This window comes from Phascolarctos cinereus, unplaced genomic scaffold (assembly GCF_003287225.1).
Source record: "Phascolarctos cinereus isolate Bilbo 61053 unplaced genomic scaffold, phaCin_HiC Scaffold_9;HRSCAF=440, whole genome shotgun sequence".
NCBI classification, from domain to species: Eukaryota; Metazoa; Chordata; class Mammalia; order Diprotodontia; family Phascolarctidae; genus Phascolarctos; species Phascolarctos cinereus.
The window spans coordinates 256,127,788-256,150,282 of NW_027556402.1; the positions used below are offsets into that span (position 1 = coordinate 256,127,788).

At 55.9% G+C, this 22,495-nt stretch overlaps 1 protein-coding gene across 3 annotated transcripts; it reads left to right on the forward strand.

Moving 5' to 3' along the window:
• Positions 1-933: 933 nt before the first annotated feature.
• Positions 934-22,475, forward strand: POLA2 (DNA polymerase alpha 2, accessory subunit). Of its 3 annotated transcripts, none has more exons than XM_078148418.1 (18): positions 934-1,152; positions 2,109-2,233; positions 5,325-5,419; positions 5,516-5,573; positions 7,173-7,282; positions 11,791-11,984; positions 12,147-12,235; positions 12,652-12,807; positions 13,100-13,162; positions 13,519-13,561; positions 14,348-14,472; positions 15,168-15,206; positions 15,877-15,950; positions 18,348-18,456; positions 19,312-19,418; positions 20,291-20,350; positions 20,788-20,914; positions 21,603-22,037. In XM_078148418.1, exons 1-18 carry the CDS (start codon positions 1,056-1,058, stop codon positions 21,606-21,608), a joined length of 1,677 nt encoding a protein of 558 aa, XP_078004544.1. In that variant the 5' UTR covers positions 934-1,055; the 3' UTR covers positions 21,609-22,037. The 3 variants fall into 3 exon arrangements, with proteins under 3 accessions (XP_078004544.1, XP_078004545.1, XP_020823786.1); XM_020968127.2 differs by lacking the exon at positions 21,603-22,037 and adding an exon at positions 22,044-22,475 and having other exon boundaries at positions 935-1,152; XM_078148419.1 differs by lacking the exons at positions 12,652-12,807; positions 21,603-22,037 and adding an exon at positions 22,044-22,475.
• The last annotated feature ends 20 nt before the right edge of the window (positions 22,476-22,495 follow it).

Here is a 22,495-nt window from a genome sequence, read left to right on the forward strand (position 1 = left end):
CGGCAGTGCTGGGCTGATGGGAACCCCTGGACACAGCGACGACAGATGTTATGGGTGTGGACAAATACCATTGGGCACTGACATGTAGAATTGGAAAGACCCTTATATCAATCGGGCACTAAGCATGGATTAAGCACCTACTACGTGCCAGGCACCGTGCCAAAGACAAAAACAAAATGATCACTTAGCCAGTCAATAAGCATTTATGAACGGCTAAAATGCACATAACGGGGCAGCTAGGTGGCGCAGTGGACAGAGCACCGGTCCTGGATTCAGGAGGACCTGAGTTCAAATGCGATCTCAGACACATAACTTTTACCAGCTGTGTGACCCTGGGCAGGTCACTTAACCCAATTGCCTAGCCAATAAATAAATAAAATAAAATAAAATAAAATGCATATAACGCTGTGAGGTTTGCAAAGCACGATGCACATAAACTCTCATTTGGCCCTCACAACACCCCTGAGAGGGAGGGGCCGCGGCTGGCCACTTATTATGTGCCGGGCACTGTGCTTCGTCTTAGGGATACAAAGAAAGGCAGAAGACGGTCCCTGGCCTCAGGGAGCTCCCAGTCTAACGAGGGAGACCCACAACAAGGAAACGGCCAGGCGGGGGACGCATTAGCACGGAGGGGATGAGGAAAAGCTTCGGGTAGAAGGTGGAATTAAACTAGAAGACCCCCTGCCCCAGGAGTTTTTATTGGGAGATAAGCCCAGAGCCTCCAGCTGCGGCCCAGGACTTTAAATGATTGGGGAGAGGCTGGGGGGGAGGTGCGGCCTTTGGCTCCGCCCACTACCCCCCACCGACACCAGACTGTTGCTCTGCGCGTGCGCATCATTCTCCTCCTCCCGCCCGCACCCAGCGCGCCTGCGCCCTGCCGCACTCGCGGCCCGAAGGCGGGCAGGTTGAGAGTGGGTGGTGCGCACGCGCCGGGATAGGGCGGAAGGGGCCGGCCGGAGCCTCGCGGCGCAGGGCGCCTGCGCGCGGAGCAGTTTGGCGGGTTTTATTTTGTTTCTTTCTCGGTCTGTTTCGGTAACCGGTGCCGGGCCGGCGAGATGGGGCCCGGGGGCGCCGGGTCCGTGTCGGCCGAGCGCCTGGCCTCCGAGCTGCAGATGTTCGGCCTGGACTGCGAGGAGGCGGCCTACGAGAAGCGTGAGTACGGGGGCTGGGACCCCCCAACATACACCCGCCCCGTCTCCCCTTGCCGAGCCTTTGCCCCTGCCGTCCCCGTGCCCGGCATGCCCTGCATGCCCTCTCCTGAGGCACTGCCAGATTCTGCCGGAAGCCTTCCCCGACCCCTCACCTAGCCCCAAGGATTTGTGGGCGTGTGTGGGTGATCGTAGTGCCACAGCCGTCCCCTCCTTTGAGCTGAGCTCTTTGCAGAGGCGGGGTACCCCCAGCACATAACGTGGGTGGAGGAAGGAAACATTGAGTAAGCGCTTCCTATATGGGAAGCTCCAGCTATGGGGGGGAGGGACTACAATCAGCAATGGAAGGTGGAGCCTGCCCTCAGGGGGCTGCTTTAACCGTCTTTGTACCACCCCCACCCCCAGCACTCAGCTGGGGCCTGGTAGGCAGGAGGCGCATAATAAATGCTTGTTGGCTTAAGTCTCCTTTCCCAGAGAGGTGGAGGCAAGTCTGTCCAGCTGTGCAGGGTGGGAGCCGGGCAGTGGCCCCTCCTCCACCAAGGGGCATCTCTGCCCTTTGGATTTGGGGGGCAAAGCCGTCCTTTCCCTTCCCGTCCTCTGACTGCGCCGCCTTGGCTCTGCCGACTTCCTCGCATCTGCGTGCAGAGCTCTTCTGGGGCTTCTCGGGACTCCTCTTTTCTCACACTCCGTTCACGGCCCAGCCGGTCCCGCTGATGCCCAGCCCCGTTTTCAAGAAGCTCCTTTGGGACTCTGGCAATACAACCGCTTCCCCCGTGGTATGGGGTTGTACGTCGCCAATACCACCGCAAGGACTCTGGGGGTGGTGGGCAGTTCTAAATGTTACCCTTGGGAGGTGTAGACACCTGACGGGAAGAAAGCCCCCGAGGAGGAAGGAGCTTCTGCCCCGTTGCAGCTGAGATGCCCCAGCTTTGATCTTCCGGTGGTCTGTGTGTCCTGCAGTGGTGGAGCTGTGTCCTCTGTACAGGAAGACGGAGGACGAGCTGGTGGCCGAGCTGGTGGCCTTCAGCACCAACACTGGCAAAGTGTATCTCACCCTGGAGAACCTCAGCTCCTTTGAAAGCGAGGTAAGAGCAGAGGAGTGGGTGCGAGCGGCCAGCGTTCATCCACAGTCACATGCGAGGGGGGGGACTGAGAGTCTAGTTTTAGTCTGAGTTGTGTCAGCTTAAGGAGTCCGAAAGACCTGAGTTCCAGTCCAGCCTCAAGTACGTACTAACTGCATGATCCTGGGCAAGTCGCTTACCCCTGTTTGCCTCAGTTTTTTTCAACTGTAAAATGAGGGTGATCATAGTAGTACCTACCTCCCAGTGCTGTTGTGAGGATCAAATAAGGTATTTGTGAATCATTTTGCAAACCTTCAGCTACCTCCCCCTCTCTCCCACTGCTGAATCTTCTTCAAGGCGCCTGTCTCTCGTATCCAGTCTCCTTCCCATCCACTAGGGCCTGTCCCTCCTGACCTCATACTAAGCTGTCCCAAGTTTGCTCTCGACTCCATCCTCCCACCACACCTCCTGACTGGCTGAGGAGACTCCCCTCTCTGGTTATTTTCCTGCTCCCAAAGCACTGACCATTGTCCCTCTGGTTCCTCTCCCAGGCCCTGGTCTCTTCCTGTGGCTGAGATCATCCCAAGGCTGCCCAGGCCACAGCCTTTCCTTCTGCCCTGTACCTCAGGCCGCCTCCTTTTTACCTCAGGTAAGGCTCACCAAGCCTTGCCCTGGAGTCTGGTATTTTGTGTGGATTTTTCCCATACTGCTAAAAGTCTGGGAGGGTTTGAAGGCAGAGGCTGGGTCTTCTTCATCCCTGCCTGGCACATAACACACACCAACCTGGCACGGAGAAGGACCTGAAATCATTGGGCAGAACGACTTTGGTTTTTTAACGCCTCTAAAAAAACTTTTAATATGGCATACGTCCCTTTGCAGCCAGCTATTTTATAGTTTGGCAGTGAGCAAACAAGATATTGGAATGTTGTTTATATCTTCCTCGTGAAACCTTCCTTTTGTCACATTAGACATTAAACTTTGATGAATGGTACATTTTTCCAAGTCTAGCTTTGGGAAGAGTCCATGGGTTGATTATCTTTTGTTTTTATATTACTTAAACTTCCCCTTACATCCTTCTTATTCTTCACTCCCAGAGAGCTATCCTTTATAACAAAGAAATTTTTTTAATTTTAAAAAAATTTAAATTAAGTTTTAAAAAAATTTTTTAAAAATAGGAAGAGAAAAATTGTGCAAAACTGATTAGTACATTGAAAAAGTATGACATTGTATTCCCCACCCGGAGCTGCCCTCTGCCCTAACAGAAGTGGCGGTTTCTTCTTGTGTCTGTCCTTTGAAGCCGGGCTTGCTGTTTGTGACTTTGTAACGCTCATTTTTCACTGTCTTGTGGTTATGATCCCATTTCCATGACTGTGATCATTGTGTGGCTGGTTCTCCCAACAGTACTTTGTTCCCATCAGCCTCTTCGTGCTTCTCTGTGTTCATCACAGCCGTCATTCCTCACAGCACAATGATGTTCCGTAAATATTAGCCTTTACACAATCTCTTCTGTAAGCTGGAGGGCTTGGACTCGCCAGTCCCTGAACATCTTTGGGTGCTAAGACTCGATTGTCTGCCTCACTCTACGGGGACTTGTAGAGTAAGTGGGTGTGAAAGCCTGCCCTCTGCTGGATGTGTGTGGAGTCGGCCTGGCACTGTCCAGAATCCTGAGGCTGGGTCTAAATTTGGTATCCTGACTTACCCTGTGTGCAAAGTGTAGGTTACGATAACATCAGTGGCGTTTACTGAAAACAGGGCTCTGTTCTGGTCCCCAAAGAAGCTAAATGTCATTGTGTCTGACATAAAAAATAGAAATAGGAAACGGGAAGCAGAAACCCTTGGAGAGGTTGAACTGCTTTCAGAAGAGGTCTCAGTGATCACATCCCTGGACAGCAGGTGGCCGGGGTGTTCTCTGCCATCCCCTCCCCTGCTGGCTCCTGCCTCCCCTGGGCTCGACTGATGCCCGTGCTCGCCTGCCTCCCTCAGTCCTCCATTCCCATTCCTGTCCCCATCACGCTCTCCTTGGCCACCTCCTTGCCATCTGCCTCCAGGTAGTCCCTGGTTTCCCCAGTCTCCAGGTCTTCCCTTGCCCCTGCCATCCCATCGCCTTCCCTTTCACTGCTGCGCTTCTGAGAAGGCTCTTCTCCTTCTTCTTCTCCCTTCTGTTCAGCCTCTGCAGTCCAGCCTCTGTTTTATCTTGAGTGAATCCTTTGAGAAGAGATGGTGCTTTTGTCACTTCTTGGCTCATGCCTGGTCCTGTTCACCTGACACTGCATCCTGCATCCCCGGGGACTTCTTAGATGTCCAGTGCCTGGCCGTCTGCGCTGCTGGCTACCCTTCCTATTGGGTCCTGTTTTCTGTTGTTCCCTTGTGGTCCTCTCTTGCTTCTCTTTGCCAGCTCCTCCCCTCCCGGGCTGGCCCCTGGGTCTTGTCTCAGCCTCTTCTGTCACTGAACCCTCTCCCCCAACAGCCTACACTCCCAGAGCTGTGGCTCACCTGCACATGGCTCTCCAGCCCTGATCTCATCTTTAACTGCTGCACGATGACTTTCCCTGGAAATGTGACCAGCCCCTCAGACACTGTGAATTAAAACCAGACTTTGAATCATTGGTCATTCCCTTTGAGGGCATCGTTTCTGTCCGTGGTGCCAGCCTTAGCCTCATCTCCCATGTTTGAAGTCTTGGGGTTGGTGGGCTCTTAAGTCTGTGGATTCCACCCCCAAGCAGCTCTTGTGCTCATTCCCACACACTGAGACAGTTATGGTCGCTCCCAGACAGGTGTGCGGCCTCTGTCTCCCCCACCTCCTGCTCCGTCACAGTCCAGAGAAACTCAGTCATCTGTAGCGGCTCCATTTTTCCCACTGAGTAAACTTCAGGAGACTTTGACTGATATCAAGGCTCTCCACAACCCCCTGCCCCCAGCGTTTCCAGCCTCGTCTCATGATTTCCCTTCAGGAAATCTACCCCTATCCATGTTGTCTCTGTCAGTGTCTCATCCCACTCTTGGGCTGTAAGCCCTAGGAGGGAAGGCACTGTGTCTTCTCTTCATCTGCTTATTGAATGGGAGGTAGCACCTTAGGTTGACCTCAGCCAACACCGAGCCTTCCTTTCTTCCTCAGTTTCTGACCAAGAGAATTGCCAGAGCCCGGCACGGCACCACCAAGAAGGACAGCGGGCACCCAGGAACCTGGGACATCGTCTCCATTCAAGAGCTGTATCCTTTTCCCATGAGTTCGCGGGCCTTGGCCTCTCAGAGCTGGGGGCATGGGTTTACCTCGATCCGTTTTTTTCCCATAACTCCGATGTTCAGGATTGAAGTAGAGGCCAAAGAAGAGACTCTGCTGAACTCTTACACCACGCCCTCCAAGGTGAGTGGACACGCCCCCCAAAGCTCAGGACTTGAGCCACTTATGCCCTGCGTCCATGCAGCACCAGAGCCTGCTCCCTGGAAATCGGCTCTGTCCAGGGAAAGGAAGTCAGTGCTAGGTGCTGGAGTTACACGTGCTGAGCCTGAGTTTGTCCTGTGCCTTCTCAGCTCGAGTGGGGTCAGTTCATCTAGCCCCAAAGACGGGAAAAGATTGTCTTTGGCTAGGGTTTGGGGTTTTTTTTTTAAATCACTTAGAATTTTTGTCATTTAAAACTATCTAGATATCATGTGAGATTGTACTGCCATCCATCAGTGAATAAGCATTTATGAAGTGTGTGCTGTGTGCCAGACACCGTGCTAAGCTCTGGGGACAGCACAAAAGGCCAAGGACGTTTCCTGCCCTCAGGGAGCTCCCAGTCTAACGGGAGAGAGAATAGACAGACAGCTATGTCTGGACAAGCTCTAGACAGGAGACACTGGGGAGCATCGGTGGCGGGAAGGCCCCTGCATTGGCAGGGAGCAAGAAAGGCTTCTCCTAGATGGCGGCATTATTGTCATTGCCTGACTTGGGGAAACCAGTCTGGAAATGAAGAAGGTTATTTTCTGTATAGCTGGGAGCATTCCTTTTTAGCGAGACCAGCCTGGTTAAGCCTCCAGGGGGAGCCCGAGTGCAGCCTCTGCCTCTGCCTCTGGTTCCAATTCTAGGCAGAGATTTATTTCTTATCCTTCCTCCTTTGCAGCCAAGTTATTCCCCGGCCTTCCCCCAGGAAGAGCAGAGGCCGGTATTTTCCTCTTGTCTAGGGTCTGACGCACTAAGTTAGAGAAAGTGGATTCCCGACATTCCAGAACCTGCAGGTTTTCCTCACAGTACAAGGCTCAGCCTGGGACTTTGATTAAAGAGGAAAATATTGATTCTCAGGCAAACATAACTTAGAAGGGGGGCAGATCCTCTCCAGGCCGGAGTTCAGATGTGTTATCTGGCTGGAGTCATCCCATTTTTTTTTAATTTGAAAAAGACTGAATAAATAAGCTACTAAAAATGATTGGTGATTTGGCTCTCACCAGTCTCGGAGAACTACTGTCGCACAACTGATCAGTATCTTGTAAAGCCCAGACGGGGGGAGGAGAAGGGGACCTTCTGGGCACCCAAGAGTCAACAGGAGAAATGTTCCTGCCTTGGACTTTTTTTGAGACTACCAGGGTTGGGGATGCTCCCTGCAGTGAGGCAGATGTCAGTCCCCCATGGGCTTATGGATGGCTTTCAGGAAGCTAGCCTGCTATAGGACAGCTACAAGTTTGACTAGACTGACCTTCATTCAGCAGACACACGCTCCATCCCTGTCCCACATTATCATAGCATGGTGGCTTAGATCGCCACCTTCCATGGCCCTTGATGGCCTCCTTGCCATGGCAAGCCATCAGACTGGAGCTTTGGGGGAATTGGGAGTGGGCGTGTTTGTGTTGGGGCCTTGGCTTCTCTGAGATGGCAAACGCAGTCCACGCCTGCGCTCGTCTGTGGACTCTCCCTTTCCTTCCTTCTCGAGACTTTGCGCTTGTCCACCAACGTTGCCTGGCCCTCGACGGGCTGTTCTGCCTCCAGGGTTCTCAGAAGCGCAGCGTCAGCACCCCCGAGACGCCCCAGTCCAAACGCAACGTGTCGGCAGCATGCAGTCCTCACCTGCTCTTCTCCCCAGCGAGCTTCTCTCCAAGGTACGGGGCCAGCGTCGCTTCTTTGGAGGCAGACGGGCTTAGTCATCCTGCATCCTCCTGGCTCTTCCGTCCTGTGTGCAAAATTACTAGATCTTAGAGTCATTGAGGAAATGTGGTTTCCACCCAGCTTTTGAGGGCTTGCTTCCTAGATAAGGAACTGCTAATAGCAACCTACCAGCCAGTTCAAGTAGGATTTAACCTGCTTCTCCTGTCCGGTTTTTTCTAAAGTGGCCGAAGGGCCAGAAGTTGTTATTTTTATATGTTTTTAGAGGAACCTAATCAGTACCTCTAACGTTACGTAACCTGCTTCTGGCCCCTCCCTCAAGTCACACAGAGCTGGGACATTTGCCGGGCACGGCGGCTCAGGCTGGCTCCCGAAGAGATCGTGCCAGTCAGCCGCCAAGGCTGTGTGGCCGCTCCAGAGAGGTCAGGAGCCTTAGCCTTGTTCCTTGGGCCCTGGAAATCCATCCGCTGTCATTTCCCGTGTGGAATCCATCCCCGCCGCCCAGACTCCCTGAGGTCGGTGCCCAGAGGAGCAGAAGCGAGAGGCGTGGCAGGGGCGAAGCACAGCTCTATGGGGCGGCTCATCTCCAGTGTCAGCCCTGCTCTGGCCAGCAAGGCGCTAGGCACAATAGACGCTTTTGGCAGAGTGGGGGCCTTAATTTTGTTTGGTGCCTTAAAAAAAATTCTTGTTATCTTTTCATCTCCAAATCTATCCTTTCTCTTCCTCTATCCAGAAAAAAAAGAGAGAGGGGCAACTGGGTGGCACAGTGGATAGAGCACCAGCCCTGGAGTCAGGAGGCCCTGAGTTCAAATCCGGCCTCAGACACATAACACTTACTAGCTGTGTGACCCTGGGCAAGTCACTTAACCCCACTGCTTAGCCAAATATAAAAGAGAGAGAGAGAGAGAGAGAGGTTGTTTTCCTGGTCCTGCCGGCCCTGTCCGTGTGTGCTCACCGATGTCATCCTGGCTTCTCAAGGCCTTCTTGGTCCTCGTTCCTTACGGCACAGCGGCACTCTGGGACCCTTGTACACCGTGCTTTGTCATCTTCCCCCGCGTTGGGCGGCCATGCCCGAGGGGCATCTGCTTTATTTCTGTTCCACACCATCCCTGAAGTGCTACAAACCCTTAGCCGTGTTCAGGCCTTTCTTCCTGCCTTGGCCCTCTTTAGGGTGGGTACCAGCAGTTTACCTTGGTTCTTTTTAATACCCCTCCAGAAAGGAAAACTTTGAGTGCAGAGTGGGACGGGATCCAGACCCCCCCGTGCCTCCGAGGTGATGCTACTAAATTTGGCAGACTCAGTCTGGGGGAGGGGGCCGTTTTGGGAACCCTCACCCACCCTTGTAAGTGAGCACTTGAGAACTCTAGGAGCATCCTTGAAACGCCATGTGTAGACAGCCGCTCTCGTGGGGGAGGGGGACCGTGGGTGGCAGCCCCTCTCCAGGAGGGATGGTCTTTAACCATGGAAGCCTTTGAGCCACAGGACAATTTACAACTGACCTGAGTCTGAGCCTTTGTTGTCCTCCAGGGACCTGTCTTCAGTGCTCCCCGGGCAGGGAGGGGCAGGATGAGAAGCTTCAGAGAAGCCGCTTTGGCCTTGTCTGACACAGGCTACGTTTCTAAATTACTCAGGAGCAGAAAGAAATCATAACCCCCAGCTTTCTGTAGCCCGGGGTTGTGATTGAGAAGTGAGAAGCTCTAATCTGGCTGTCACTGGGGGTCACCTAACACGGGGGAGCATCCTGACTGCTCCCGGGTCCCGGCTCAGCCTCCTGCTACCTGTGTGGCCCCAGACGGGCCCCTCCGCCCCCCTCCAAGGCCTCTCCTGGCTCCGTCTCCCAACCAGCCCTTAATGGTGCACGCGAGAGCGAGGAACGTTTTCTCTTGGCTTAAGACCAGCTTGTGGGCATCCACGGAGCAGCTGTGAGGCAGCCCCTCTTTGTTGTGACTCGCCTCAGATTCGCAGGACAATGAGTCGATGCCTGCCCTGTGTCTGGCACTGTGCTAAGCACCGAGGATGCCAAGAAAGGCAAAAACAGACAGCCACTGTCCTCAGGGAGCTTGCAGTCTAACGGGGGGACAGCATGCAAAGAGATGCGTGGAGCATCAGTCAGCAATAAGTAGCAGAGGGAAGGCCCTGGAATTCAGAGGGCGTGGGCAAGGCTTCCTGCGGAAGGAAGGGCTTTAAAGGAAGCCTGGGGGGCCTGCAGTCCAGGCCGGGGGGGGAGGCCAGAGAAAATGCCCGGCGCTGGAGAGGGAGAGTCACGTTTGTGGAACACCAGGAGGCCAGGGGCACTGGGTGGAAGGGGACGCGAGGGGAGTCAGATGTGAAGAGACTGGAAGGGGAGGAGGGCCCAGGGGGTGCTCCTGGAGGCCGTGGCAGTCACATGCCAGGCAGGTAGACACAACCAGAGATCCTAAGACATCCCCGCTGTGGTGGTAGCCAGCAATGGCACGGAGGAGCGACGTGGGGGCCGCCGTGGTCTTGGTAGCGATTTGTTGGTTAGCCTTTCAGTGAGACTGCCTTGTGGTCACGGCCGCCTCCTCCTGAGCCCGTGAGCCAGCGCGTGCCAGTACTGCCCTTGGGGATTTCTGGGTAGATCCCAGAATGGTTGGCCACCTCCTTCTGCAGCTCGTTTTACAGATGAGGAAACTGAGGCAAACAGGCTTGAATGACTTGCCCAGGGTCACACAACTAGAACGTGTCTGAATCCAGGTGTGTGCTCAGGTCCTCCTGATTCCAGGCCCAGCACTCTAACCACTGAGCCACCTGGCTGTTGATTACCTCCTCGCCACAAATAATTCAGTGCTCCTCCAGCACCCCGAGATGAGGGGGGGAAGTTTGTATTTCATATATTCTCCTCTCCATTATTACATGTGTGTGCAGGCTCAGAAACTTTTAGCTTTTCAGCTCAGTCCTCAATCCCACTCTGGGGGCTAAGAATAAAGTGGGATTGGACGTGTGAGTTTTAAGCAGTTCAAAGGATTCTTTGGTTTGGTTTTTCTTTAACTGAGCATTGTCATTATAATGCCCGGGCTTGGCTCCGGAAAGGAAACCTGCGTATGAGATACCACCCATGTGCTCCGATTCCATGCTGATCAGTCGCTCTTTAAAATTCTTTGTCACATATGTAGAGTGGCTATGGAGTGAGCGTAAAAACCAAGTGTCAGCCGAGGTGGGCTGTGTGCCTAGGAGCAGGACGGTGCCGCCAGGTGCCGGGCTTCTGCACGCCCTGCCCTGACTGCAGCAAGGACATTGACCTGATGTGCTGGACAGTGTGTGGAGGAGCAGAGCCTCCAGATCATGCCCAAGGGTCAGTGGAAGGGCCTGGGATGGCTGGAACAGACCTGCGGCCAGTGAGCAGCTGGCCTCAGCAGGGCTGGAGTTCAGAGGAATCCAGCTCGTTTTTACAGACACCAGGAGGGAGAAATGAGGGCAGTGGGTGGGCTCTTCCCATAATGAATTCTTAGAGAGAAGAACTCCAGCCGGGAGCCAAGCGAGATGCCCACTTGTCAGACCTGTGGTAGAAGGGATTCTGGTTTAAGTAGGGCAGGGGTGGGTGAGGCCCTCTAGGTCCTCAAGTGCAGCCCTTTGAATGAATCCAAACTTCACAGAACAAATCCCCTTAATAACACTTGGGTGCAGTCAAAGGGCTGCACCCAAGGACCCAGAGAGCCTTGTGTGGCCTCAAGGCTAAGGTTCCCCACCCCTGAAGTAGGGGTTGAATTCATGTTCCTTCCAACTCTGGGATTCATTTTTTGGAGGAAGAAACAGGCCCAGAGTGATTTGCCTAAGGTCACTCGGCTAGGAAGGGGCAGGGGCTTCAGGTGATGCATTCTCTCTGACCTCCCCGGCTCCCGCACTGTCTCAGCGGAAGGGACCCTTGCATCTGCTTCATCTTCTTTGTTTGAAGAGGAGGCAGAAGTGATTGAGTGACACGGAGGGAGGAGGGGCTGGGGTCCCCAGGGTTCCTTCCTGCTCCCTCCCTCATCCTCAGGCTTTTGTCATCCCGGCTCCAGGGCAGGGCAGCTCCACTCTGGCTGTCCTGGGGCAGGACAGATTTCATCCGGCCTTAAATGTTTAGGCTGGGATGAGATGGAGAGGGGCAGGGAGCCAGTCCAGAGCAGTGCTGGGGGACAGTGCGGACCTCCTTCAGCGCTGCTCCCCCAGGGCTGGCCTCCCGATGTCCCCAGCAGCACGGCCTTCCCTGGAGAGCAGCCTGTAGTTCCAGGACTAAAATGTTAGGGAACAGTACGACCCTAAAATACGATCGTGTAGCCAAACCCCTCCGGGCATTTTCAGTAGCACTTACTGTCCCTTTTTGGACAGTGCTCAGGCCCCTCTGTCTCAGTGCTCAGACCCTGGGCATGTAGCTGGCGCTGCCAACGTGGCGCCAACACAGCCTGGCAGTGCCCATCCCCAGAGGCCTGAGGTGGTGCCTCGGCTCCTGTGGTTGCGTCCTAGACATGGCGCACAATGGACCCCCTGTTTTTGTTCCCCCCAGTGCCACGCCCTCTCAGAAGTACAGCTCCAGAAGCAGCCGAGGAGAGGTCGTGACCACATTTGGCTCCACACAGGGAATGTCGTGGTCCGGGAAAGGAGGCGGTGGCAGCCTCAGTGTGAAGGTCTTGGACGCTGCCAAAGCCCTCACTGGGAACTACAAATGCATGTTCCAGAAGCTCACTGATGTCCGAGAAGGTGACAGGGGTGGGGTGGATGGAGAGGTTCCAGGACGGCTCACAGGCCTGGGGCTTGCCGAGTCCTCGGGCAGCACGGAGCTGGCTGCTTCACGCCCGCCCGGGCAGGGGGCAGGGCTCTGCCTCCTCTGGACCCTCAGGCCATTGTTCTTCTTGGCTTCAGTTCTGACCTGCAGGATTGAAGAGCTCGGCCATGAGCTGAAGGAGCTCCACCACATTGAGGCCTTCAGCCCCGTTTCGGTGCCGGTGCAGGTGAGTGAGCTGCGGTGCTGAGCGGCTGCTCCCCACGTGGCCAGGCGCTGCCGTCGGGGGCAGATTCTCGTACGTGACAGGACAGGTGAGCGCCACCTTCTGCTGAGGGGAAGCTGTGGTGAACGGGCCCAGTCCCCAGAGCTTTGGAGCCCCGAGGTGACCAAGTGCCAGGACCTCCAGTGGGCAAAGAGCAGGTGGCACTTGCAGCCGCGGCCCAGCTCCTAAAGAAGGTCACTCCCATTTCTTACCTGACCCGTGTCACACGTATTAACAGGACTCTCTCCCCCCGGGTCCCTTGGCCATCTAGACTGACCTCTGACAGTTCCCACGTTCACTTGGGTCAAGTTGTTGCCAGAGGTGGAGGTGAGCTGGGCTTTCCCGTCTCCAACTGCTATTTTCCCGTTTTCCTTCCCCAGGAACCGATCACATTGCTGGGCCAGATTGGTTGTGATAGCAATGGGAAGTTGAATCCAAAATCAGTGATTCTGGAGGGAGACCGGGAGCATTCCCTGGGGGTGCAGATCCCAGTGGATCTATCGGAGCTCAGGGAATATTCTCTGTTTCCCGGGCAGGTGAGGCTTCCGACATCACCCGTGGGGGACGCAGGGCTCAGAGCGACCTCTTGGATTTTGGGCCTTAGGGGAATGGAGGGGGCCCCATGGGTGCTCCTCGAGCGTGAGACCCAGACAGCACCCTGGTCCAGGGGCTTCTCGGCTTCCCCTGGGAATGCAGGCCCCAGGTCTGCTCTGCGGGGTGCAGGGTCCCAATGACAAGGTCCGACTTGTTGGAAGGAAGCCTGTGCCGCCCCATTGGCTGATTTCCCGGCCTCCTTCAGCCACTGGGGTTCTGCCCCTTGTGTTTCAGGTTGTCGTTATGGAAGGAGCCAACAGCACAGGAAAGAAATTCATTGCCACCAAACTCTACGAGGTGAGGAGCTGGCTGCGCCTTGGGCACCTCCTCCTGGGGGCCACGCCATAGCCACTGACCACGGATGTGGCCTCGGAGCCCACGGCGCCCCTTTTCGCTCACTTGTCAGGCAGAGGAGGCTGTGACCCGCGGCCTTCTGGGCCAACCCCCCGGGGGCCCCCCACATGCTGTCACAGGCAGCACATGCAAAGGGCTTTCAGAGCTTCCAAGGGACAGCCAGGGCCCTGCTTCCTTTCTTTGCCACATTCTCTGGTGGGAGCCAGCCGCCTCTTGGGCCTCTCATGGAGAGGACGGGACAGGACATCAGGCCAAAGGTGGGAAACTTCCATAATTTTGATTTTTATCTGGTTTTTAAGGGAGTGCCTCTTCCTTTCTACCAGCCCACAGAAGAGGATGGAGGTGAGTTGGGTTTTTAAAGTAGAATTCCTTCTGGAGAAAGCCAGACTCGATTTCTACAGGCCGGGCCATCATGTAGCGTAGGGCGGGTGTCCAGGAGTGTGGCTTCTCTGTCCTGGAGCAGACTCCCTGGGGTGTTTGAGGGCAGTGGTGACAACAGTGGGGGAGAGAGCTGGGGTGACAGGAGGGGCGTGGGCCTAGCCCAGTCCTGATGTGTTCTGGAGGACCTTTGCCAATCATGGCCAAAGAATCCCTAAGGAAGGCAGAGCCAGGGTTTGCGTGAGGATGTTCTCCGGCCCTTCTCCCATTATGGGCCCAGCCCAGCAAGGCCAGGGAAGCGTGTCCCCGGCCCAGCCACAGAGCCTTCAGTGTGCTCTACCAGACCACAGAAGAGCCGCAATCTGCATTGGGGGATGACATCACACGTCCTGGAAGTATGGAAGTCCAGACGAGAAGCAGGAGAGGAAATAACGTTTGTCTGTCACCTATGCAGAACTTTGTTTCGAAGCCTTGCTGGCTTTTTCTCTTTGCAGGCACACTGGGCCCCTTGGGGAGGGCCGTCACCTTCCCAGCACATCATGCTCGCATTTGGCGAGCTGTGCAGGGAAGCGATCCCCAGCGGGAGTCAGAGTCAGGGGCCGGGGCAGTGCAGGGCGCGACAGAGGAGGCAGGCAGTGAAGGGGGGGGGCGCTCCCAACAGAGTTCCGTTATTCCTGCTTTCCCTGAACACAATCCCAGCCTCATGTCATGTCGACAAAGCCTCTTGAGTCACACCGTCCTCCTTGCCAGATTCGGACCAGCGGATGATCCTGGTGGCCTGTGGGCCTTACACCACGTCGGACAACGTCACTTATGACCCCATGATGGACCTCATCGATGTCATTCGCAGAGACCAGCCAGACGTCTGCATTCTGGTAAGCGGCCCCTGGGCGGCAGCGTGGCCACTGCTGGCTGGCTCCATGAAGCAGCGGCCTGAGAGCTGGAGAGGTGGCGGCCTGCCTGGCCACCTAGAGAAAACTCTCCCAGCCTGAGACGCTTGGAAATCCTCTGGTCTTTGTTTTCCGTAGATGTCTGCATACACAGAGGCCCGGCCCAGCTCTCGGCAGAGAGCGTCCAGAAGGGCCTCTCACCAGTTCCTTTTCCCATGTCTGTGTCTGCCACCTCAGGCCAACCTGTGCGGCAGAGAATTCATTCTTTTCTTCCCTCGTAAGCGTCACGCTGGAGTGAATGAAGGCGTGTGTCTGACAGCTGTCTGCCTTTGACCATGCCTACAAGCAGGGTGGCCCCTCTTCTTGCTGGCCTTTGGAAGGGCCGAGGTGGGGTCTCGTGGGCCAGGCAGTGAGCCCCCCACCTTGACCAACCTGTGGAAGGAGCAGCCCTGCAGTGGGGACCCTTAACCTGCAGTCCGTGAGCTTGGTTTCCTTCTGAGGAGCGCTCCATCTGCTTCAGCAGCCTGCCTGTCCAGGGGGTCTGTGTCACAGAAGGTGGGAGGACCCTGGTGGCCTGCAGGCTCCGGAGAGACGTTACTGTTTGGGGGCCCGGCCTTTGTTCCCCGCTGTTTGGCTGGACCTTGTTTTAATCTGCCCTGTTTCTCTTTCTCTCTATGCAGTTGGGACCTTTCCTTGATGCTAAGCATGAGCAGGTGGAGGTAAGAAATTCCACCTGGGCAAACACTTGGCCCTCCTCACCAGGCTGGGAGAAGTCTGCCTCCAAAACTTTTTTTTTTTGGTTTGGTTTTTGGGGGTTTTTTTGGTTTTGGTTTTGGTTTTGGTTTTGCTTTTTTGGTGAGGCAGTTGGGGTTAAGTGACTTGCCCAGGGTCACACAGCTAGTAAGTGTCAAGTGTTTGAGGCCAGATTTGAACTCAGGTCCTCCTGACTCTTAAGGCTGGAGCTTTACCCACTGTGCCACCTAGCTGCCCCTCAAAACTTCTTGAGAACATACTCAGTCCAGCAAGAATCCAAGGGCCCCTCCCTGGGCTAGGACCCTGCAAGGCCCTTCTGAGGCGGCCAGTCTTATGCCCCATGAGGCCTGGAAGCAGACAGAGCCTGGAGCCTTGTGAAATCTATGGGGTCTGAATCTGGGAGGCCACAAACACCTTCTCCCTGCTGTGGGCAGCTTAGAAAGCTCCGTGAAAACCTGAGCAGGGTCCTGTGGGGCACATCGCATCCCCAGCCCCGTCCCCTTGGGCTCCTCGGCATTGGCCGAAAGCGCTTCAAAGTACTCTTCCTGAGGCCCTCCTCCCCAGGAGCCCCCTTGTTTTTCCGGACGGTGACATCCTGCCTCCTGCAGACCGTTCCTTCCCTTTCCTCTCTCACAGAACTGTCAGCTGACCTCCACGTTTGAAAATGTGTTCAAAAGCTGTTTGCGGACAATTCTCGAAGGGACCAGAAGGTTAGGATGGAGTGCGCCAGGCATCAGCACATGGGTAGAAGCTCCCTCCTTCCCAGGTTTTTCCCGTTTCTATCCAGCAGTTTGGGAGGTATTGACCGTCAGCAAGCGGCAGCTGGTGCCTTCTGAGCCTCTGCAGTCAGCAAAGTCCCAAGCATCTGGTGCCTGGGGAGGAGGCTTCTTGCACCCCTCCCCCACCCTCCTGCCTGGGGAATCTTTCTGGGGTGACTTGGGGAGCAATTTTGGAGGGCTCTTCGTGGCCCAAAAAGCCGGCCTGGGGCCTCAGTCAGAGTCGGCCTGCCCTCCTGTTCTCCAGGGCCTGCCTGGACTCCCCCTGCTCTCGCTCTGGCTGTGGTAAATGGGGGCTGGCCCCTGGAAGCCCCTAACAGTAACAAGTTAGGGTGGAGTTTTTAGGCTCTTCCCGTAAACCAGCGGGAGGGCTGGTGTCGGATACAGAAGAGAGGACGTGGTTCTAATTTGGGGGAGTAGAAAGTCATTCAGGAAGCAGACTTCCTCGCCTCCGGGGGCCTTCCTCCAGGGCCCTAGTGTAGAGGGGTCAGTGGTGTAGGGATGGGCCTCTCTCCGGGGGTTCACTCATTTATATCTCAGAGCAGAGATTTCAGATAATCCTGAAACTAAGCTTTTGAAAAACAAATCTGTATTGCAAAGGTTATTCTAAAACCCAGGGTGCAGCCTTTGCCCTCTGAGCCGTGAGAACTGATCCCAGGGCGTGATTAGTAACAGTGCTTCCTAAGGGGGGGGGGGGAGCCCGGGCCTGACCGCCAGCTCCTGCTCAGGCCTCCCAGCTCGGGCAGGAGCGAGGGTGAGACCATTCCCCCAAGGCCTCTGCTGCAGCAGCCTGAGGGTCAGGCAGGGCCCGGAGCGTGGTGAGATCCCTCGCTTGGGAGGGGCTGGTTCTGGTTTTGGCCTTCCACCACCGTGTGGTACCAGGAGTAACAGAACAAAGAACAGACCCAGCATTGTTCCCGAGGGGCCGTGCGCGGTACCACCAGGCACTTTCCTCTGCTGCCAGTGGGGGGGGGGTGGAGCACCTCCCAAATTATGGGGACTTTCCTCAGAGGTAGGATGGCTCTCCCCCACCCTTCCCTTGAGAGAATTGTCAAACTGTCAGTGAGGCCTGGGGCCCAGGGGGCAGCCTGCCCTGGTGGGCCCCGACCAAGGACTGAGTACCCTCGTTCCCATGCCAGGGACTGGACACAGAGGCTGTGGGAACCCTCCCACCACGATGTATGAAATTGTGCAATCCCATAACATAGCTGGAATTTTTTTCCTGGTCCCTCCCCATGCAGCTGGTTCACAACCACAAGCAGCCAGGCCGTGTTTCCTCTTAACAATAGCTCTCTGAAGGCCTCCAGGGCCATGAGCACTCGGGGCTCTGTTGGCAGCTGGGCCCCCTCGTGGACTGCGGCCCCCTGGGAGCCAGGACACAGAAGGGCTGGGGGCCTGGGCCCACCTCCTCACAGCTCGCACAGTGACCAGCTGTACCCGGCCCTTTGTCAGCGTCACATTTCAGGATGGGAACAGGGACAGCTGATGAGAAAAGTAATTGAAACCTGAGCCCCCCAGGTGTCAGTTCTGCCGGGCTGCCAGCCACGTGGGGATTCCACAGCAGCCGGGGCATCACTCTCAAAAGTTTCAAAATGCCTGATTTCCTCAGAGTTATATACCCTAGAGCAGCGGTAGGAAACTTGTGGCCTTCTAGGTCCTTGAGTGCGACCTTTTGATGGAGTCCAAGTTTTACAGAACAAATTTTTTATGAAGGGAATTCATTCTGTGAAGTTTGGATTCAGTCAAAGGGCCGTGCTTGAGGACCTAGAGGGCCACGTGTGACCTCGAGGCCAGAGGGGTTGGGCAGTTACCCAGGGCTAGAAAGATGGTGAGAGCCAGGGTCAGGGTTCAGAGAACAGCAGAGGGCAAGCTTTGTCGCAGCCCTCAGGCGAGGCCCCAGCCTGCCCTGGTGCTCGAGAAGAAGCCGCCACTGTGACGACGCTCAAGTTTGCCCCGCGAGATCCAGCAGGAGGGTCTCTGGACTCCCCATTCCATGCGTCGTCATTGCACACTTCCTGAACTCCAGCAGGCGCACACACTCAGATCGTGGCTTGTGCTGGCTGGTGGTGTCAGGGTTAATGCTCACATGCACACGCACACGCAGCCTTTCACCTTCCCTTTTAATAAGCATGGTCTGGCAGAACAAATGTCCGCCTCCTCGGCCACCTGATCAGCCCAGTGATTCTCGATCTCGATTCCTTCCTCAATCCCCCAGTGAAACAGGCCTCCCTAAAAACCTCCCCAGGGAAGTTGGGGCAGTGCCTCCCCCCCTGTGGGGTTCAGCAGCCCCCTGTCATAGCTCACCTTTGCTCTCTGTTCTCTGCTATGTAGTTCGGGCACCCACCTCGTGTTCGTGCCATCCCTGCGAGACGTGCACCATCAGCCCGTGTACCCCCAGCCACCCTTCAGCTTCCCGGAGCTCCCCAAGGAGGACATAAAGGTACTGGTTATCCCCTGTAAGGCTGAGCTGAATCTTATCTCATTGGGCTGAAGCAAAGGAGAAGGAATTTGAACGAGGGACACATGTAAGGTCTTGCATTTGGGCTTAGAAAACTGACTTCCTGGGTCTGAGATGGGAAGGTGAGCCTCGGTAGCAGCTAGAAGGGCCTGGAGGTTGGTGTGCGTCAGGAGCATGGTAAGAAAGCCAGAGAACGTAGCGAGCTCTTTGGACTAGATTAGAGAGGCCAGCCTAGCTTCCAGGAGTGAAGGGTGAGCTGTGGTCTGCCCTGGTCAGCCTCCCTCTGGAACAGAGTGCAGGCCTCTAGTGCAGGGACAGTTACAGAAAACTCGGGGGAGACAAGATAACTGTCTTCAGGTCCTTGGAGGACCTCAGAAATCACGGTGGGAGCAGGGGTGCGAGACGCAGAGTCCTTGGCACTGAGGTATCAGGTGAGATGGGCCACGTGGAGAGACAGCGGAGCCTCGGGCTTCCATGCCTGGGAAGGAGAGGAGAGTTCTTAGGCTCTGGGGGCCCCGGAACTCTGCGGTTCTCCAGTGGCCGGCTCTGCCCCTAAGGTCGCATGACGCAGAGCATGTCGACCTATCTCTCATCTCTCCCATTTCTTGGTAGTGTCCCTGGCGTTTTCTGGGCAGACAGGTTGTGTGTGTGTGTGTTTCACTTTTAGCACACAAGTGCATTTCTGAGTTTACTGTGAATGATTGTGGCCTCCCTTCCTCGGTGACACACCCAGCCCAATAGGAGGGCCTCAGAGAGCCCGGCTTTTCCTGAGGACAGGAGTTGCTATCACTTCGATGTTCAAGGACAGTAATCTTTACACCCGTTCTCCCCCCTCAGCGAGTACACTTCGTGTCTGACCCCTGCAACCTCTCCATAAATGGAGTGATTCTGGGCTTGACCTCCACGGACCTGCTGCTTCACATGGGAGCGGAGGAAATCACTAGGTGAGAGACAATTGGGGGGCTCCCAGCCCAGCACTCAAGGAGACGGATTCTGGGCCTCGACACCGAGGGGCGTTGTCTGATGTGCACCCGATCGCGTTTGAGGGCGGGCTTTCTTCACAGCCACATTCCCCACCGAGGCCCTTTGGCAGCTGTCCATGGCACTCTTGACGTTGTCCAGGTGGTGTGGGCGTGTTTGTTAGCTTGTTTATTTCCCTTGGCCAGTGTGACTGCCTGTGTCCCTGGCGTTCAGACCGCCAGAAGTCCTCTCCCTTTGTGGGGGGAGGGTTTTCTGACTCTCCCCCCACCCACTCTCTCCGGCATCCAGAGTTGGAACCTAGACAGGTCGAGGGGGGGTGACAGTGACTTGATTTATGTCCACGAGGTTTCCAGGCCTCTCTTGATATCGTAAATGGGAGGGGGGAGTGAAGGCTCCGTAGTTGGGGCGGGCTCCTCTTCCTAGAACGGCATGCAGCTCTGGGAGGGGAGCAGCACAGGCAGCCAAGTATTTGAGCTTGGACTTGCCAGCTCAGCCCTCCCAGTGCATCATTGAGGGGAAGGAATGCTTGAAACGGGAGTGGGCTCAGCAGCTGGGTGTGGGCTCGTTGGCCTCGGGGACCGCAAAGCGGAAGGCTTGCACGGCGCTGTTTCAGGGGATCTTCACGACCTCCCTTGTTGGTCCTGAAGACAAAGCCAGGTTCTTTCCCCACACTTATGAGGGTCACCCTGCCCTGCCTCCCTTGTGCCAGGCACCACCTCACTTGACTCAAGCAGCCACCGGGTTTGGTCTCCAACCCTGCTGGGCAGCACACCCTCACTTGCCCTGGGCCAGGTGCCCAGACTGATGTGTGTCTCTCTGGCCCTTCCTTCCCCAGCTCGTCCAGCGCCTCAGACAGATTCAGCCGCATCCTCAAGCATGTCCTGACCCAGAGGAGGTGAGGCCAGTCACTGCCAACTTTACCTGAGACCAGATACTGGCTAGGAGGAGCAGAGGCCTGTGGGGGGAATTGGGTGCCTAGATTCGAGAGCTGTGGCCAGAGCACAGCTGTAACTATGGTGAGACCACCTGAAGGGATGGTGGCCACAAAGGCCTGGCCCAGCAGACGTGGGCAGGCGTAAACAAGTGAGAGATGTTGGCTCTGCTGAGAGCTGGGGAAGAGGAGAGCACTAGGTTTGAACTAGAATAAGACATCATGTGGTCTTTGCCTTTACGTTGTCCAGTGTCTCCCAGTTACGTTTAATCTGGATTCTGATCCTGCTTTCAGTGCCTCAGTTTCCCCAGCCCTAGACTGAGGAGTTTGGACTGACGTGCCTTCTGTGGGTCTTGGCCCGCCAAGGTTGGCGTAACCCTCATCTTTCTCTGTCTCTGCAGCTACTACCCCCTGTACCCTCCCTTCGAGGAGATGAGCATTGACTACGAGCATTTCTATTCTCACGCTCAGCTTCCCATCACGCCGGACGTCTTCATCATTCCCTCTGACCTGAGATACTTTGTGAAGGTCTGTTTGAAGTCGTGGCTGGCGCAGCCCAAGGGCAAAGATGTCAGGGCGGTTCCAGGGCCGCCTCCTCCCTCCCCCCACAGCTGCACTCTTACGGACCTCTTGGGGGAGGGTCCTCGAGAAGGGGCATCCTTGGGGATTCAGTAGGGTAGAACAGGCTGGTCTCCAGAGCTCTGTCTCCACCTCCCGTTACCCTGCCAGCTCGGGGAAAGGATCTGGAACCTGAGGACCTGGATCAGAATCTTAATTCCGCGACTTGTTTGACCGTGGCAAGTCACCTGCCACTCTGGGTCTTAGTTTCCTCATCTGTGGAATGGGGGTCCCTTAGAGTTCCCAAATCTATGCTCCCTGTAGAGTAGATTCAGGAGCTAGCCCAGCCTTCAGAAGAGCTCACTGGGGTTGGAGTCAGGAGAGAGCTCAGCTTTGTGGCTGCCGTCGGGGCAGGGGCCTGCGGGGATTCGGGACGTGCCAATGACCTAGAGATGCATTAAGCTCCACCGTGCTGGTGCCGCTCTCGGGTCAATGCTTTGCCCATCATTAAATGGTCTCAAAAGGTGGTACAGTGGGTAGAGTGCAGGGCCTGGAGTCAGCAAGACCTGAGTTCAAATGGAGCCTCAGGTGCTTCCTAGCTGTGTGACCCTGGGCAAGTCACTTAACGTCGGTCCCGGTTTCCTCACCTGTGAAACAGGGATAAAAACAGCAGCTACTTCCACGGTTGTTGTGTGGATCAAATGAAAGGATATCGTGAAGCGCTAAGCACAGTGCCTGGCACGTGGGCACTTAGTAAACGGTGGCTGCCCAAGACAACCCCTCCATTGTGCCCCTGAGGAGCCACGGAAGACGGGAGATTGCAGTCACTTTTTCCCTGGTTAGCAGGCCTTGAATCCAGGGCCTCGGATCCTAATCCCATCTTCTTTCTACTCCACCGCACTGCTTAGTGAGGAGGGAGCCAGCCCCAAACTCAGGAAGCCCTGAATTCGAGACCTGCCTCTGCATTGGCCCCGTGACCCTGGACAAGTCATCTAAGTCAGTCAGTGCTCAGAGGGGATCTCCCCTCACAGGTCATTCCTGTACCTGCCCCCAGACCCCCAAAGCCTCTCCAAACTCAGTTGTTCTCCTTTCTTTTCAGGACATCTTGGGTTGCGTCTGCATGAACCCTGGGCGCCTCACCAAGGGGCAAGTGGGGGGCACCTTTGGGCGCCTGTACATCAGTAGGCAGGCCGCTGACGGCAGTGGGAGGAGGAGCCCGTGCACAGCGGCCCAGGTGGTCAAGATCTGATGCCCGCCTCTCCCCTCCCTCCCCGAGTCTGGCCCCAAGAACACTGGTGTGAGGCCCCAGCCACTGAAGGCGCCAGAGGCCAGTGGCTGCCCTGTGGCAGGCGAGACCCCAGCAGCGCCCCTGGCCCTGGAGGAAGAAGCAGCCCCGTCCCCCCTAATAGGTGCACGTGGTCCACACCCAGCCGAGTGGGGGCATAATTGCTGTATTGGGAGAAAGACGGGAGTGTTTTCTACCTGGAACAAAAACAAAATGTTTATAAAAATTAAATTGCTTTACCGTCCAGCTTGGGGATGTGGTCATTT